Below are 18,096 nucleotides of genomic sequence, written 5' to 3'. Positions count from 1 at the left end.
TCGGATAAAAAATATTCAATTATCATTGTTTTCACATACTGTCTAAATATGGAAGGCGCGCCCGGTCCGCCCGCTCCCCGCGGCATCCGTGTCTCCGACTCGCCAGGATTGCCAATTAGAGCAGAAATCAATTTAAAGTCTCCATTGCTTAATTGATACCATCATGTTTACTGTAGAATGAATAATTGATTATTGTATCATTACATCAAAACTTAGCGGTGCGTGAAGTGGGCCCGGCAGGTAGCCACCGCAGAGAGCATCGCATGATTGTCAATAATTAGGGGTTATCATTATATTCTCACTTCCGCTAATGTCACCCTTGGAAATTTCAGACTCACACACGGTTAACGACAGCCATTATTATCACTTTAAATATACTGTATGATCCAAACCAAAACCACAGCAATGCATTTTCCAGAATTATAAAAACATTTTATTTTTAAGATAGTATTACATGTTAAATTTAGACAATATCTACTATACAAAGTTAACAAATGTGAGTGACGAATAATTTACCAGTAAAGCATACACACAGTCACCCAACAATCATAAATAGATATTCATGTGATTGCTCTTCTTTGCTGAAGCTCATCTCTCCGACATGCGTCTATGTCCAAGTGATGGTGAATTCCTTTTCCAGGAGGATATTTTCTGTACTCACAGTAATTTCTAACACCTGAAAATGAGAACAGAAAGAGAGTTACTCGAGAAAAATAGCATAAGGGGATTTGTGACGGCAATAATTTGCTGACAAACTGGAAACTAAAGTGGCCAATCCAACATGTGGTCAATAGATAAATCAAATGGTCATTAAGGAAGCATGCGACCATAATTACGCCCAGCTTCGGATTTGTTGTCTAATGGTCCATGAAGAAATTATTAAAAACAATTAGACAACAGTTGGCAACAAATGCACGCTCCATATAACAAATGGAGCTTGAGACCTTGACGCGATTTTAATGAACAAATATGTGACCCTGCCTGTGAAAACCCAGCTAAGGTGATTATTTATCTACATCATCTACATCTGATTCTAAAATCATTTTAAAAACATTACCTGATCTTTAATATAGTATGTAATATAGTAGTTTAATATAGTATGGTCACCTCAAAGATTGAAATTAAATTGAAATCAGTGAGAGCCTAGACAGCACCAGCTCTGGGCCGGAGACGCACCAGACTTTAAAGATCCTAATTTCATCATTAGATTATGATACTTTACCATAGACTTTAAAGACAGGGTTAAAAAATGTGTTTCCTACTATTTACTTGTGAACAATGAACAGTAAACATTGATAAAACCTGGTGAATTTGCTACCACACAACTTGCCGCTGCGCTGTAATAAATCACATCAGAGGTGATTCTCCGAGATTACAGGCCACTTCTGTCTATGACCTCATTACGACATTATGAAGAAAAATAAAAGGCGTTGGAGAGACTCGCCACCTCCGATCTGACAGAGGCAAACACTCTTGCGTGGAGACAGATGAAGCTGCTTCATGAGAAATAGTAAGAAAGATAAATGATTGTACGTGTGCTGAAACACTATAGTTATTCAAATCTGCATGCACACCGCTCCTTTGTCATTTCCCACACACGATTCGTATAAATCTCTTGCCGGGATTCTTATTATAAGACGCGTGTGGTTGAAGTGCTTGCAACTTGAAAGAGGAGTTTTTTAAAACAACAGTCTGCGCTTCAGTCTGATTCATCTATAGCAGAACAAAAGCTCTCGTTTACATCATATATGTGTGTGTACTGTGTAACTTTGTAAAGATAAATGCACACACATGCATGTATGCTTACATGTGTATAAACATTTGTATAAAATTATATATGCATGTGTGCATATTTATATATACATAATTATTATACACAGTTCACACACATGATGTAAACAAAAACTTTTATTCTGCTATAGATTAATCATGATTAACTCATTCACCGCCATTGACGAGTTATCTCGTCAATTATGAGTTAATATTTAACTAATAAATATGCCTTTCCGGACGAATTTCAAAGTGAAAGTGTAATACCGCTTTTATCCACTTGATGGCGCCAAACCGAATTTATCAAAAACGGAAGTTAAAAAGATTTAATGATTGATTTTAAATGCCTTTATGTTTGATAGTCATTCTGAGTCTGATCTGAACATAAATTCCTTTACAAAAACGCAATTTTTAAGCTTTTTGCTCAAAGTGTTGTATTTTTGAAGAAAAATATCCATATTTCAGTGGTTAAATTAAGTGGAAAAAGTAAATATATAATGAAACGTTTTTTCCCCATTTTGTTTGTTTGTTTTTTTGTTTATTGTTTGTTTGAAAGCAGAGGGTGTGTTTTTTAATTTGATATAATTTGTATATTTATATATTTATAGAAGATCATTTTTCCTGCAAGGAATTTTTTGAAACTTTTGTTAAAATCACAAAAATGCAGGTGGGCAACTTTTCTCAAAAAGGCTGGCGGTGAATGAGTTAATCATTATGCATCCCCAGCTAGCTTTCTACACAAATGAGAAGATATGCAGGGTCAGAAGTGACCCTTAAAAACGTAATGTTTTGTATCAAGGTTAAAATTTCATTTGAAAATCATCTGAAAAAAAAAATCTTATACAATATTTTGTAATGTTCTTGACTGGTAAACCTCAGTCAATAATCAATTTTACTACTTCATAATACGAAATGTAACAACGAAAGTGTAGACAAATTTTCCAAACAGACCAGTAAATAACAAATAAAACTAAGTAACCAATGTTTAAGCATTCCTCATATGTATCATTTCTCATCACAATGTGATTCTGACATTAAGTATATGCCTAAAAGAGTGAGCATCACACCTCAGTTTCTGGGATGTTGAACTTCAAATCGACATCGGGATTTCCATTCACTTTCAAGGTAACCTTAGTGATGGCTGCTGTTCCTGGACCCCACACCTTCACATCACCCAGGGTCAATCTGTCAGCCGCAATCAAACCATTTTTGTCAATCTTGCCAGACAGAGATTTCTGAAAACAAACAAACAGGAGATTTTTTTATTACACTAGAATAAACCCAAGCCCAAACTCGTGTCAAATCCAAGGCTGTTTTTCTTTTTGAGCCTAAAGACAGATTAATCCTGTTTTAGGGCCATTAAGGATATAATACTTTTACTGACATTATTTTCATGACAACTAAATCCATTTCCTCTCAGAATTCTCATTATACTATTATTCCTAAAAGTGATTCTCATTAGATTGTCATTACTTTAATGGAGTATTATATATATATAACATTTATTATATCCTAATTATTATACTCTTTTTCATTATAGATATGACATTTGAGATAAAAGAAGCTTGATTGTCATAAAAATGATTTCTTCCAAGTAATGATTTTGTACTTAAATACGACCTCGACTTTGTGACAAGTTTTGTGATATTCACTCTTCTAGTTCTCTCTTGAATAAAATTAACATTTTGTTAAAAACAGAAAAAACATACAAAAGAGAAATGGGCACTATTGGGATTTATGTCACATCTGTTCTCTGACGATTCAAGATTTGACCTGGTTTTACTCATTCCCAGCTCACCAGTGGACCATTTCCCCCCATTCCTTAACTAATCTCACCACATATGACATCAGGCCCACAGTGCAGAGTGCTTTGACCCGGGCCAAACGGCTTTGGGATGCTACAGCATGAAAGCGTTTTGGATCAGGATTTTATAATAAATAGAGAGTGGCCACAGATGTTTGGCTTCAAGTGTGATGGACAATCTTGGATTCCCTGATGCATTTAATGGCAACTGTGCAAGAGTACAATCCAAATAAATCAACACGCTTAGCTCTCTTCAAAGCATGTCACGTACCTCAGATACAGCGAAAGACATCAGGAGGATTTGTCCCTTCTTGACAGTGTCTGTAAGCAGAAAGGACGACAATGATAGTCAACCAAAAATGTTTTGATAATTAAGCACTACAGTTTAACAAATCTATAAACTCACCGATTCCCTCTCCGTCATCCCAAAAGAGAGATCCTTTTGCTGAACCGTTATCATCAAGAGCGACAAGCAGACCCAGAGGGTTCTTACGACTACAAATAAAAACAAAACAGAAAGAGTCAACACTACTGTATGTCAATGGGACCTCCAGGTAGACGCAGAGAACAGGAAAGCATTTTTTTGTGCTTCGTAGGCTGGACAGAATACGAGCCATTTAAAGTAGCTGCTAGAAAATCAATAAACTCAATTGTCACTGATAAAACAGTGCTATAGTATTACCCTGCTTTCCTGGACATGATGCTATTGCGAAATTGTAGTTTTTAGGGCTTGCAGCATGTTACTACCATAGGGATTTTTTTACCATAGAGAAACATAGCATTACTATAATGTATTAATAAGTTAATCATTCAGTGTCATGTAAGAATATTATGGTATAACTAAGAAAATGTACAACTATTATGTAATGAATTTTTTCATTATGCTTTCACTGCACATGACTATGCAGACATAATCTTTCAAAAAACCCACAGCATTTACAAAACCCAAACCCTTTGCCAATGGGCTAAGCAAAATTGACCAAATTTAAAGAGAAAACTAGATTGTTTTCCTGAACCCTTTGGCATTTTTCTTGTTATACTGTTTCAAATGTGTGTCGGAGCCGATGGTGTAGTGGACAGTGCTCCGACATATGGTGCAAACACACTTCCGGTGACCCAAGTTCGAATCCCGACTTGAAGTCCTTTGCTGATCGCATACCCCTCTCTCCACCCTGTACTTTACTGTCATCTTTCAATAACTTACTGTCTATCAATAAAGGCAAAATGGCCCAAAAAAAGCTTATTACTAAAAAAAGGTGAAATGTGTACATTTTAGGAAATGCAATATAATATACTATACATAACTATATTATTATTGTTGTATAAAGACCTTACATAATTAACCACTACACTGCAAAAAAAAAAATGATTTTCAAGAAAAAAATTCTTAGTATTTTTGTCTTGTTTCCAGTAAAAATATCAAAAAATTCTTAAGATGCATTTTCTTGGGGCTGTTTACACTTGGTATTAAGATGTGTTTTCATCGATCGGATCACAAGTGGACGAGAGAGACACATTACGTTTACACCTGGTATTTAAATCCGTCTCTTTTGTCCACTTTCGACCGCTTCTGTGCTGAATACTATGAGGGGGTGGTCTGTTAGACGTTGGGCGAGTCTCTCTGCTGTCATTCAAACCCGAGCGGGAGTAATTATGAGTTTATATGGACGCAAACTAATATAATGTCGGAGTGCACTGCTTGTTTAGCAAGTAAACATGCTGCACAGTGTTTTGTACATGAGTATGTAAGAGCTTTCTTTGAATTTTCAGCGCAATTGATGAAATAGGATCGCGCAACTTTCACACGCTTTCAAAACGAAACTACGGAGATCAGACGCTTAGTTTTATCAATGAAAGGCTAAAAATAGCGCTGTTCACCGAATGTTCACGCCAGAAGTCAAAAAAGACGTAAAACTTGTGTTTAGTACCTCAGATTAGATAAATGGGCGGAGAGAAGGCGGTCGCGTGTGGCTGTTCGAACGCATTCAACCACATGTGCGTTCCGCAACTCCAAAGCGATCCGATCGAAAGTGGTTTCGACCACCTCTGGATGTGGTTGAAAGTGGTCGAAAGTGGATGAGCTCAAAACGTTTTGAACACCGTTTACACCTGACATTAACGTCGTCCACTTGTGATCCGATCGATGAAAACACATGTTAATGCCAAGTGTAAACAGCCTCCTTGATGAGCAAACAACCCAAGAAAATCTAGTCTAGTTGTTAGACCGAAAATATCAACTTTAAGTGATGTTGTTAAGTGATATTTTTCTTAAACAGTAAATTCAACAAAAATTCTAGAAAAATTTGCTCACCCCATTGGCAGATTTCTTTCTTGTTTTATGCACAAAATCACTTAAATGTGCATTTTTTTGGTCTAAAAACTAGACTTATTTTCTTGGGTTGTTTCGCTCATCAAGAAAAAAACATCTTAATTTAAGAATTTTTTATATTTTTTACTGAAAACAGGACAAAAATACTAAGAATTTGAAAATCTTTTTTTGTCAGTGTATGTTTTTATTACCTTAGAATGAGCCATTTTTATCTATAAACCATGGGTACACCTACATGGAAGTCGCCAAATTGCTCTAAAGAGACTGTTTTGATTGTCCTGTGCCAGCTACCGTAGCTTCTCTATGTGTTTTTGAATGGGAGGGGTGAGCTGTCGACTAACTGTGTATTCACACCGCCACCGGCGAGAGCGTCAAAAAAAGCTCTGGCTGCCCTTCCAATGACGCTATAGAAAAAGTGTAGTGGACGCTCTGACGCTCGAATGCATTCTTTGGAACCTTCTCAAGCGGAGGTTTTCACTTTCCGATTGGTTGCCGCAGAACATTTCCGCCTTCCGATTGGGTGCCGAACCATGTCATAGCTCATTACTATAAAGTTAAACTGATTTCAACTCGCCTCAACGCTTACACCATATGTGACGTGCCGCTGCTCACTGGAGCTCGCCGCCGGCTCTCATTGAAAATGAATGACTTCTGACCACTTCAACACTCACGCCGGTGGCGGTGTAAATCCACAGTAAGCCGTCGGTTGTAATTTGTGATATCACCACTAGATGGCACTAAAATCTATACAGTGCACCTTTAAAGTTTTAAAACTAAGTAAATGCCCATCTCGTTTGAAGGATGTTTAGGTATTATTAATATCGAACAGAACAAGTGTAAGATTTATGTTTATGAGATTAAAGTGGTCCTGAACTGCCTTTCAACATATTATGTTCGATTTTTACATAAAAAAACATCGTAGGCACGGCGGATTGTAGATTCAGAATGTTATGATTGGCTAAGAGTTTTGCAAAAACATATGCATATTTGTTTGACAGTATGCATTCTTCATGGACCCTGCTGTGGTTTAGGTCAAAAAAGCATAAATACTAAGTACATATCCAAAGATCTGTAATAAATGATTTTGGCTGCATCCAAATTCAGCCTACTTCCATAATATATAGTAGGTATAAAGAAATAGGCAAGGCAAGTAGTATGTCCAAATTCATAGTATTATAAAAACAGTAGGTGAAAAGTACCCGGATGATCTACTACTTCCGGCAAGATCCCGAAGTGTTTATTCCAAGGACCCTTTACTACCCCGTGTTATGCAATGAAGAAAAAGCGTTTTTTAATTTTAAAATGTCCACAAGCAGTAATGCGGCTCTATTCAAATGCAAATACAGTACATATATTAAACAGCCCTTGTGGTTAAATTAGTTTAACACCATTCCAGTTAATGACTAACAATGTATCACGGGATGTGGCAGATATAGTACATCCGAATTCATTTATACTATCTAGGGTGAAAATATGTGCCATTTTCTCCGGACAGCATTTCGGGTGCGTCTTCCAGATATCGTAATTGTCGACAGCATACGTGGCTTCAATATACCGTGATTTTTTTAAAAATGATTAACGAGAAAGTTTTGAGTTCTGATACTTACAGGATGTTTTTATAGTATAATGTCCTCTTACTGTATATGTCAAAAGGTCAAGAAAATGTTGATTTCTGAATGTATGAGTGCAGAAAATAGTGGGTGGAAGAATGACCTGTGTTTTGTGTTGCTCTCTGGTTTCTGGCATGGTAAAATATATCCTCCTCTAACATGCAGGTTAATTTTGTCTAATGGTGCATCCATATTCAAGAACTGTCCTCGCACCCCAACAGCTTGACCCTGCATGATTAATCACATAAAACAGATAAGACACTCGATATACAATCAACAATGTGCAGCAGGTTAAATTTGTTTGGACGGCAGCTGTATCGCGACAGGTGTTGCTTACAAAATCTTGCTAATAAAGAACTGCACACTTGCTAATAAAATGCTTGCTTGCAAGCAGATAAAATGCTTACCGTGTAGTAATCATACCAGCGGGCGTTTGGCACGTAGCCTTTGACCATAGTAGCACCCTTTACAAAACAAATAAAAAAAACACAAATATCTTTTATTCAACATTTCATACTTTTAATGTGTTTAGTTCTGCTTTTATCCAAAGTGACTTACAAATGATTGAGACGTGGATTTACACCAAAAACATGCGACCCTGCTTGTTTTCTACATAAAATCATCATGCATAACCTTCTGTGAAAAATATAACTCTGATATATTTAATATTGATAAAGTCAGGTCATGTCAAAAGTTTAAATTAATGAGTGAAATCTTTAATGCTCATTAAAGCATCATTAGATTATGAGACTTCAGTCTGGACTTCACAGAAAGGTTCACATCTCCCTTCATATTTAAAAAGTCATATTTAAGCAGAAATTGGAAATCAAACATTTTTGCTTGTTGTATGAATACAGCTTCAATGTTTAAGTTTGCATACCTGGTCCAAAACAGGTGTGATGAGAAGAGCAGGACCCCAAAGGAACTGCCTGTCGATGGCCCACGTGTTTTCATCTGTGTTAAACCTACATTACAAAACATGTACTGAGACCATTATCTATTCAACAACAGAGAAGATGGTTACTTTCTCCTTGACTGTTAGAAAGAGAATAATAGAGAGAGAAAGAGAGATTGTTCAACATGAAGTGAAAACATGTAGAGGTCAAAGTTTCTAAGCAAAATCATTGCACAGTCAGTTCAATAAATCATCCAGACAAACACAAGGTGTGAAAGAAAAGTTATAGCTATAGCAGCAACAAATAAAACAATAGGTTTAGAAATAAGACCAATATTAAGACAGAAAATATTGCCCAACTTCTGATAAGTAATTCCCATGTTGCTTTGGGAGAAAGGTTGTTGAATGGTTGAATGGATTAAAAATAACAAGGTGTTATGCTGAGATATTTTGGGAGAAAGTGTAGGAAGTAACTTGAAACCAAAACCAAAAGTGAAAATTCTGTAATTTATCACCATCATGTCGTTTCTTTTGACAATAACTAAAAGTTAGGTCTGTCAAAAGATTAATATGGATTAATTGCATACAAAATAAAAGTTTGTGTTTGTGTATTTGTGTGTAAATATTATGTATGTATAAATAGACACATACATAAAAAATACATAATAAAATATATGTATATGTAAGCAATAAGGTACGAGAGGCTGTGCTGTATCGTGAATAAGTAACGGCTGAAGGGCGTTGTTAGGCACGACGCGAAGCGGAGTGCCTGCAACCCCTTTAGCCGTTACTTATTCACGATACAGCACTTGCCTCGAGTACCTTATTGCTTTTATAAAACGGTTACTACACAATATTAAAGTAAAAAAATATTAGTGCATTTTTCATGAAGTTAAATCAATAAAAGCATTCCTTCCGCTAGAAAAAATAGTCCCTGACTGCGAACAATAACATGAAAGCTCAAATAAAAACAACAAACTGTTCTCAGACTTTGTCTCATTATATGTTTATGTGTTGCTAAGGGTGTTACTAAGGGCGCAGTGATATTAAATAGAACCGTTGGGTGAAGCGGTCATAGCAGTGTTTTATCGTGAATAAAGCACACCTATTGACCAATCAGAATCAAGGATTGGAACTAACCGTTTTATAAAAATAATATAAATTATATCAAAATCTAAATAAATAAATAAATACACACTGCAAAAAATTATTTTCAAGAAAAAAATCTTGGTATTTTGTCTTGTTTTCAGTAAAAATGTCAAAAGGTTCTTAAATTAAGATGCTTTTTCTTGATGAGCAAAACGACCCAAGAAAATAAGTCTAGTAAAAAATAAGTGATTTTGTGAATAAAACAAGAAAAAAAAATCTGCAAATTGGGTAAGCAATTTTTTTCTTGCATTTTTCTTGAATTTAATGTGTAAAGAAAAATGTTCAAGATTTTTTTGCTTACCCCATTGGCAGATTTTTTTTTTTTTTGCTTGTTTTATGCACAAAATAACTTACATTTGATATTTTTGCTCTAAAAACTAGACTTATTTTCTTGGGTCGTTTTGCTCATCAAGAAAAAGCATCTTAATTTAAGATTTTTTTAGATATTTTTATCTGAATTTTTTTTTGCTGAAAATCACTTTAGACCAAAAATATCAAATTGTGCATAAAACAAGCAAAAAAATCTGCGAATGGGGTAAGCAAAAAAATCTTGAAATTTTTTCTTAAACACTAAATTCAAGAAAATTTTAAGAAAAATTGTTTTTACTGAAAACATGACACAAATACTAAGAATGTTTTTTCTTGAAAATCTTTTTTTTTTGCAGTGTACATGTAAATGTTTCTTAAATAATTACACGGTGCACACACATTTATTATCCAAAAACAAAGTTATATTTTGTATGCGATTAATTGCATTAATCTTTTGACAGCCCTGCTAAAAGAAATCTCTCCACTCTTAAATCCCATTTGAGTTTGCATGACTTTTTGTGACTCAATAACATCAAATCATACGTCGCACCAGGGGCGTAGCCAGTAATGGGCCAGGGCGGCACTGGCCCGCCCACTTAACTCCCTGGCCCGCCCAGGCAAGTTTCATCAAAATACACTTTTAGTTTATTTTTATTATTCAAATGTATTTAAGAAAATATATTAATATAAACCTGATTTATCTTTGACTGGTGTGTGTTTAATTTGCTTTCTAAATAAAATGGAATTGTTGAAGCAAGTTGTAGGAAGCCGCCGGAACGTAATTGGTTGCTTGGTTGCTAGGGGTTCTTCTGACAGGTAGACTCTGTGGGAAGCGGCGGGCTTAGGCAGCCAGCCAGCTAACTTTGCTAACTGCGTTTTTTAGCTAATATTATTAACATTGCCACAATAATGGCTAAAGTTTCTTTAATGTGTTATTTAAAAACGCAAGTGTTGAGGAAGAAGATACGCCACTGCCGAGTCCTACCAGCCCAGTTCTTCAGACTCATTAACCCACAAGAAGGCTAGTCAGGCGCTGGTGGTGCCGATTGCCGCTTACTCCCTGGCGGCAGTTCCAGTGCTCTCTCCCGGTCAGCCTGACACAGGTTTACCCGCCGATCTAACGGCAATTGATAAACCACCCTCACAACCTAATTTGAATGAATCCATGACTCGATTACTCGCCTCAAAAACCTGTGCCTTTTGTTTTTTGAGAAAAAACTCTGTGACTCTTTGGAATATAATGAGATCATTGCTGTTTTCAACATTAAACCCAGACGCTTGCATCTTGTTTTGTAGAATGAAAACAACAAAGGTAGGCCTGTTGTTTAACTCGTTTCCTTATTTTTGCTCCTGAAGTGATCTAATAATGTGTGTTGTGTATAGATGTACGCCTTATAGGTTAACTTACATTGTTTAATTTAAATGAGTTGCTATGAGTTTATTTATTTCAAACCGTGCTCTGCTGAGAGCTTTCATTTTTTCAATTTTCTGTTACGTTTAGCCTACTTTATTTCAGGTGAACTGTTTTTGCACTGCTGATTAGCCTGAATGAGACAGTTTATTGTCTATGCTGATCTGGTTTGTCCAGCCTTTATTGAGCTCTGTGTTGGTTGAACATGTTTAGAAAATTGCAAAGTAAAGATGTCACTGCTTTGCAGTTTGTCTATTCTTTTTTTTCTACTCTAAGGTTTAATTATTATTCAAGTCATTTTATTCTAATATAAACTATAGGCCCACTCACTTTTGCCCCGGCCCGCCCAAAATACAATTTCTGCCTACGCCCCTGCGTCGCACCAGTTTGAAACGACGTAAAACCCCACTTAAAGTCCGTGTTTTTATGCATACGTGAGCATTGTGAAGCATAGTTAATTTTACTCATACATGTGTGCTGACGTTCGACGAAATTGCAATTCCTCTCATGGCCTACATACTCCAGTATGCACATGTGTGTCCTACGTGTAAAAGTCCGCGTGCACTCTTCTGATGACAAAAATTGCATCACACGCATTGTGCGCGGACCCTCGCGTACGTGTAAAACAGGACTACACTTTCAGCTTTCATTTTTAGTAAACAAATCCTTAAAAAAAAGAGGTCTTGTAGATACTCACTCGTGCAGCACGGGTCTGATTACGGTATTTCCATGGACGTGGGCTTCATACATTAGGGTGTACAAGTAGGGTAGGAGGGTGTATCGAATATTTAGTACATTACGGGAGGCCGTTTTGAATGCGTCATCCCATGCCACTGGATCTTGCCTCTGTCAAAGACAAAAAATAACATATCAAACAGATAAAACTGGAACAACATCACATTTCATACATTATGCAGACTGGCACCATGGGATTAAATGGTTCTGGCCAGACCTATATTTCATATTTTTACGATCCAAATCTGAACAGCTGTGTCCCGCTAATTCCAGACATAACTGTACACCGCATTGAACATCTGTGTCTGTGTTGTTCAGAATGTTAATTGTGTGCCAGACAGAGAGACAGTTTGCCCTGTCGTCTGGCCTGTATGCGGCTAGCACTCGCGGTGAGTGTTGTTAACTGTGGTAGGTGAGCTCATTTGTTCACAAAGATAAAGGTGAACCATATCTGATAATTACTTCTCAGATATTCTGCTTTCACAGATCTGACCGCTAATGCGTGCGTGTCAACAGGCATTTTAAATCTAGACATAACACTTCATGTGTGACCCTTGACCACAAAACCAGTCATAAGTCACATGGGTATATTTGCAGCAATAGCCAACAATACATTGTATGGTTCAAAATTATAATTTTATTTACAATTTTATGCCAAAAAGAATTAGGATATTAAGTAAAGATCATGTTCCATCAAGTTAAATATATGTCAAACATTTATTTATCCGACAGAACCAGCTTAATCTCCGCTTAATCTCCTTATCCGTTTATATGTGTGTATATACATATATATCTCCCAAGGGTTTTTCCCTCTTAGGACTTTTTTTTATTTCCTTGGCTAAACAGCCCGGGGTTTTTTTCTCCTGGGGGGGGGGGTTTACCCCGGGGAGGTAGCCTTCTTGGGCTTAACTTAGCTTCCTCTTCTGGACGTTACATTAGTAATACGCTTGCTTATAATGTCGAGTCATAGTCGCAGCAAATTTAACTGCTTATGCTATCGTGTATTATGTTGTGCTATCTGTCGTTTTTCTGTGCTTTTACTGCTTCTATTAATGTAAAGCTGCTTTGAAACAATTAAGTATTGTGAAAAGCGCTATATAAATAAAATTTAATTGAATTGAATTGAATCATTAGATAGATTTTTTTTATTTGGACAAAATAGTTGTATCTCGACCAAATATTCTCTTATACATCAAACCATACATGAATGGAAAGCTTATTTATTCAGATTTCAGGTGGCGTATAAATCTCAGTTAAAAATTTACCCTTATGAACGGTTCCCTTTTGAGGGAACCTGCGCTTCATCGACGCATTGGGAACGCCTCCAGGCGTGAATGCGTCTAAATTTGTATAGCAAATTTAACCAATGGTGGGACGTGACATTACTGGCGGGATGACACAGGAGCCAGAAAGTATAAAAAGCGACCTTAAAATGCCTTTTGTATCTAAAATATAGCCAAAGATGCAGGTATGCAGGAAGTATTGCAGCTGCACATGTTTATAAGAAAAGAGACGCTCACGTTCACAAAATACACGCAAGACACTCCCTTAACATTAAACTCTGATTACGCATGAGATTATGTGAGTATCTGGCAAACGCGAGCGTCTCTTTTATCATAAACCCTTTCTGCAGCAGGCACAAAACATGTGATACACATAGGATTTCTCCATGCGCAGAACAAATATTTTTAAAAAAGGAATTACACACATGACGGGCTACATACATGTTGTGACGAACTTCGCATTGAGCGCCCTCGAAAAAAGAAGTCACTGGCCGCCACTGCTCTAGTGGGTAAATAAATGTCTTCTGATGTGAAATTATACATTTGTGAAGGGTCATTTTGATGACTTTAATGATGGATGGATGTGCTTTATGTACGTTAACCATGTTAGAAGATTCGGTAACATGATGGCCATATTTGGGTGAAGTATTTCTTTAATTCTCTTGTTAATGATTTTGTGTTGAGGATGTTTATGTATCTAGAAAACAGTACAAAAATACTTCATTAGAATATGATATTATTGCAGGATGCTAACTTAAAAATAAAAATAAAAAACAACACCAGGATAATGCTCTGGGTGTTGTGTGTGGTCACAGGGACATTATATTGCAATGCTTTATACAAGCCCACCTTCAATCTCAATTATATTCTATATATTATATTCGGATCTTTAGACAAGCCACATGTACTTGTTAATGTAAGTCTAAGGGATGCTGTCAAACATCTGACATCTTAGAAAAACAATATCACACCTCACCACAACAAGCTGGTTTCATTTATGTGTAATGTTTTCGTTGAAGTCTACAAATGAGCAATAACAGTGATACCTTAGCAAGCACAGCCAAAGAGCGTAAGTCTTTATTATTTCTGACCATTTGACCACGAGTGTGAAGTGTCGCTCTCCTGATGTGTTGAAGAATACTAATATCTCTATGTAAAAGTGTGTGAATGGACCACAGATCTTTCTCTTAGAGCTTAATGCAAAAAAACCCACAAAATTTCCAAATGTACTGGCCTCTGACTCCATTAGCATGCGACTTAACGTGATGGAGAGACACCCGTGTGATTTCAGTGAACTCAAAGACACTGAAAGCAACGTCAGAATTATAACCCTGATTAATCTCTCTCTCTCTCTCTCTCTCTCTCTCTCTCTCTCTCTCTCTCTCTCTCTTTCTCTCATTTAGACATCTCTTCTTCTTTCTGGGTGACCTTCTATTTGCCTGCATGGCTGCATTAAAGCTAATGACATCTTGGCATGGTAATTAAAGCACTAAGGATAAACCCGGATGGTTACAGGGGTACATGAGAGCAAAGGACACCCTCTTATTGGATCCAGATTGTCGCAGGTGAATGACTAAGAAAAATCATGCAAACCTGCTGTAAAGTAAGTGTTAATTGAACTTTTGCTTTAATAAAGTCCTACATATAAATTCCCTGTTTGTTGCTAGTGTGCAATGAACACCATAGTTTTAGAATTGAACCCAAAATATATTTTAAAAAATAACTTTTTATTGGGGGGTTAAAGATATTTCATGCATTCTGACACCGTTAAAGAGTTGGATTCCTCATGCTAAACGTAGGCAAAGTGTCAAAAAAGCAATTGGACGTATTTTCAAAGTATTTCTGTGCCGAATGCACTTCATCAGAGTTCGTACAAGTTTTAGAAAGGGTTTTTTTTTTCGAACATGAAAGATTCATACGGGCAATTTTAGTGCAGGAAGTATAGTGGAAGTCCCTATGTGGGCACTTTAACCAGAATAGCGCACACACATAAACCAAGAGCTGACACAAAATCAGCATCACCAATGAAGTGTGTTGTTGTTTGTGAGGGAAATTTAAGCTTGCTCAGCGTTCCAAAGAACCCAGCATTTTGGAAACAATGGATATAGTTTGTTTATCCACGGTAGTAGCGGAGTTGTGCGTGTGTGTTTGTTTAATGCTGGTTTTGTTGAAATGGGGCAGTCCCAACTGGGTCATGAGCCGCAGGCGGTAGGTAAAACTGCATCAAATGTGTGTGTTTCCTTTATCGCGTAAGTGCATATAAAGTAAACTACAGAAACAAGAATCATAAGTTATCCAGAGATGGTGGGATAATGTTTTGTGTGTGTTGCTTGGTCGTGACTCGCTCCGCCCGCTGTTCGTGTTTATTCGGAAAGAATCAGTCTTTTAGAAATCTGATAAAACTCAAAGAATCTTTGGATATTTGAAGGATGTAATACAATAACATTAGATATGCAGGAACACCATTTGTTATGTGAGCTTTAAAGTGCATTGTTTATTAACCTAGGCATCAATAAATGAGACATTACATAAGCAGACACACCTACAATAAGGGTGCGTCTCATTTCTCTATCTTCCCCATTCCCCTTCCTCCTTTAACCTCGGTCTTGTGCGTTCATGTGAGGTGAAGTGGTGTCTCAATTCTCAGTTTGATCAAGGGCTAGGGCCAAGGCGTAGGGAAACGAAGTGTGATAAGGACCACACTTGAAAGAGAGGGGTAAACGTTAACGAAGGAATATCTCAGGAGAGCCGGCATCAAGACGTTTTATTGATGAACGTCGAACTGTCAAGGAGTCGCACAAAAGAAAGTAACGTTATTTTCTGCATTTTAATTGAGATTATATTATGACACTCATGTTTTATGATACTTTTAATAAAATGTTCAAGTGGTTTTAATTGTAATGTTTTTGTTTTTAATCGCTAGTTAAGGCGCTAGCTAGCAGCTAAGTTACGTGTTATTTGTTGAGCTCCGCTCAGGCAATCGATACCACAACCTGAGACAACGGCATCTTCTTTGTTTGTCAAAACTTGTCTGTTTACGTAGCAGCCAGTTAGCGGCCTTGGAAGGTGACGCAAACGGTAATCGAGTGGTGTCTCATTTTTTAGACGAACGATCTGTCTTACCCCTTTCCCCTTTACTTGGTTTCGAGGGGCAAGGGGAAGACGAAGACAAAGAGGAAGGTGTAAGACAGAGAAATGAGATTGGCCCTAACTCTAGATTGTATTTCTATTCATTTTTTTGTAATCATGCATTAGTAAAACAATTATAACCTTTAAATCTATAAGTTAACAATAAAGCTGCTGAAACCCTCATTGAGGGATTTTCCTCTCACCGCATCCACACCACTCACTCACAGGGTTTATTGGATTTTTGCGAGTGGGCCTGGTGTTTGTATAGGCCACAAGTGCCACAGTAAATAGCTCACAGCCCACCTGTCTGCTAAACTCGGATATTAGTCAGCACCCTACGTAGGGCCCCGATCGATCGCTGCTCTGTACGTCAAAACATCAAAGATCACTTTCACACTTTCAGAGTAGCATTCAGAGACACATTTATGTAGATCACTGACGTGATGGCCTGTGGTGTGACCCTCGATTTTCAATGACTATGACTCACTGTCAGTGATGATCAGACTTAACATCATATACATCAATTAAATGTCTGATCCACACTTCCCGATGAACTAACTGATGTCCACTGTCAAAAGGACATACATCTTCTGTGGTTTTCAAAACATTGTTTTTTTATTGCATCAAGCACACATTTTTAAAACCATAATGACAATTTTTTATCTGACCTATACACTCTGGTGCAAATAACACACTATTGGCCAGATTTAGTAACAGCTTGAAACAGTGCAAATCATCATTTTGTCGTTAAATGACTGTTGTGATTTAAAAAAGCGTTTTTTTTGCGACTGATATTATTGCATAATTATGCATTTCTAGGAGTTTACCTAATTTTTTAAAAAATTATTCATGCAACACAATTTACTAATGTAATGTAATATTACTGATATTTGCGCCAATATTTAACACAGAAAAAAGCATTTCTTAAATTATTTTGTGCTTGAACTGGCTGCAATTGTTGCTAATAGAAGATGCATCACAGCAACCCATTCTCACCAAAAAGCGTACAAATGACACGCAGTATGATTATCCTGCAATAGATACGCCAAATTCCGATTTTGCGTGCATATGATACGCCAGTCCTTCCCATTCACTTATATGGCGAATCGTTTCGTGACATTTTATTTGTTGTTTTCTCTTTTGTTTTATGTTTTTTTTGCCATTTTCGCTTGGTTTTTGGGTTATAACAACTTTTTATTATATAAAAATGACATCCTAACCCAAACCCCAACTCTAACCCCAACTCCAAGCGACCATGGCTTAAATATAGATAAAAACATGAAGAAACCTGTGTATTAAATAACCTGCTTAAACAAATGTGAAATCTAACCCTAAACCCAAGCGAAAATGGTTTAAAAAACAGAAAACAAATGAGAAAACAATAAATAAAACGTCACGAAACGATTCGCCATTTAAGTGAATGGGAAGGACTGGCGTATCATATGCACGCAAAAGCGGAATTTGGCGTATCTATTGCACGATAATCACACTGCGTGTCATTTGTACGCATCTTGGTGAGAACGGGTAGATCACAGAGAGCGCGTGGTACAAAGCAGAAGATATGTAACAGTTTATTTGGAATGCCAGAGAAACATTTTATTTAAATATATATTGTTTGCCAAGCTATGCTATTTTTTTATTTGCTGGAGGAAATAAAAAAGGGGTCACTCAG

At 36.8% G+C, this 18,096-nt stretch overlaps 1 protein-coding gene across 3 annotated transcripts in view; it reads right to left on the bottom strand.

The window, feature by feature from the left end:
* Positions 1 to 406: 406 nt before the first annotated feature.
* The window catches only part of si (sucrase-isomaltase), a 63,010-nt gene continuing 45,320 nt past the window's right edge, over positions 407 to 18,096 (bottom strand). For all 3 annotated transcript variants that reach the window (XM_073853856.1, XM_073853857.1, XM_073853858.1), the window contains exons 41-48: positions 11,975 to 12,123; positions 8,394 to 8,478; positions 7,921 to 7,977; positions 7,617 to 7,741; positions 3,981 to 4,069; positions 3,846 to 3,895; positions 2,838 to 3,005; positions 407 to 676 (exon numbers count right to left, since the gene is read on the bottom strand). In XM_073853856.1, coding sequence (XP_073709957.1) covers positions 608 to 676; positions 2,838 to 3,005; positions 3,846 to 3,895; positions 3,981 to 4,069; positions 7,617 to 7,741; positions 7,921 to 7,977; positions 8,394 to 8,478; positions 11,975 to 12,123 — 792 coding nt within the window. In that variant the 3' untranslated portion in view covers positions 407 to 607. The remainder of the gene's footprint in view (positions 677 to 2,837; positions 3,006 to 3,845; positions 3,896 to 3,980; positions 4,070 to 7,616; positions 7,742 to 7,920; positions 7,978 to 8,393; positions 8,479 to 11,974; positions 12,124 to 18,096) is intronic.

This window comes from Misgurnus anguillicaudatus, chromosome 15 (genome assembly GCF_027580225.2).
Source record: "Misgurnus anguillicaudatus chromosome 15, ASM2758022v2, whole genome shotgun sequence".
Classification (NCBI taxonomy): Eukaryota; Metazoa; Chordata; class Actinopteri; order Cypriniformes; family Cobitidae; genus Misgurnus; species Misgurnus anguillicaudatus.
The sequence above is the reverse complement of the archived record's forward strand: the minus strand, read 5'-3'. Positions and strand labels throughout refer to the sequence as shown.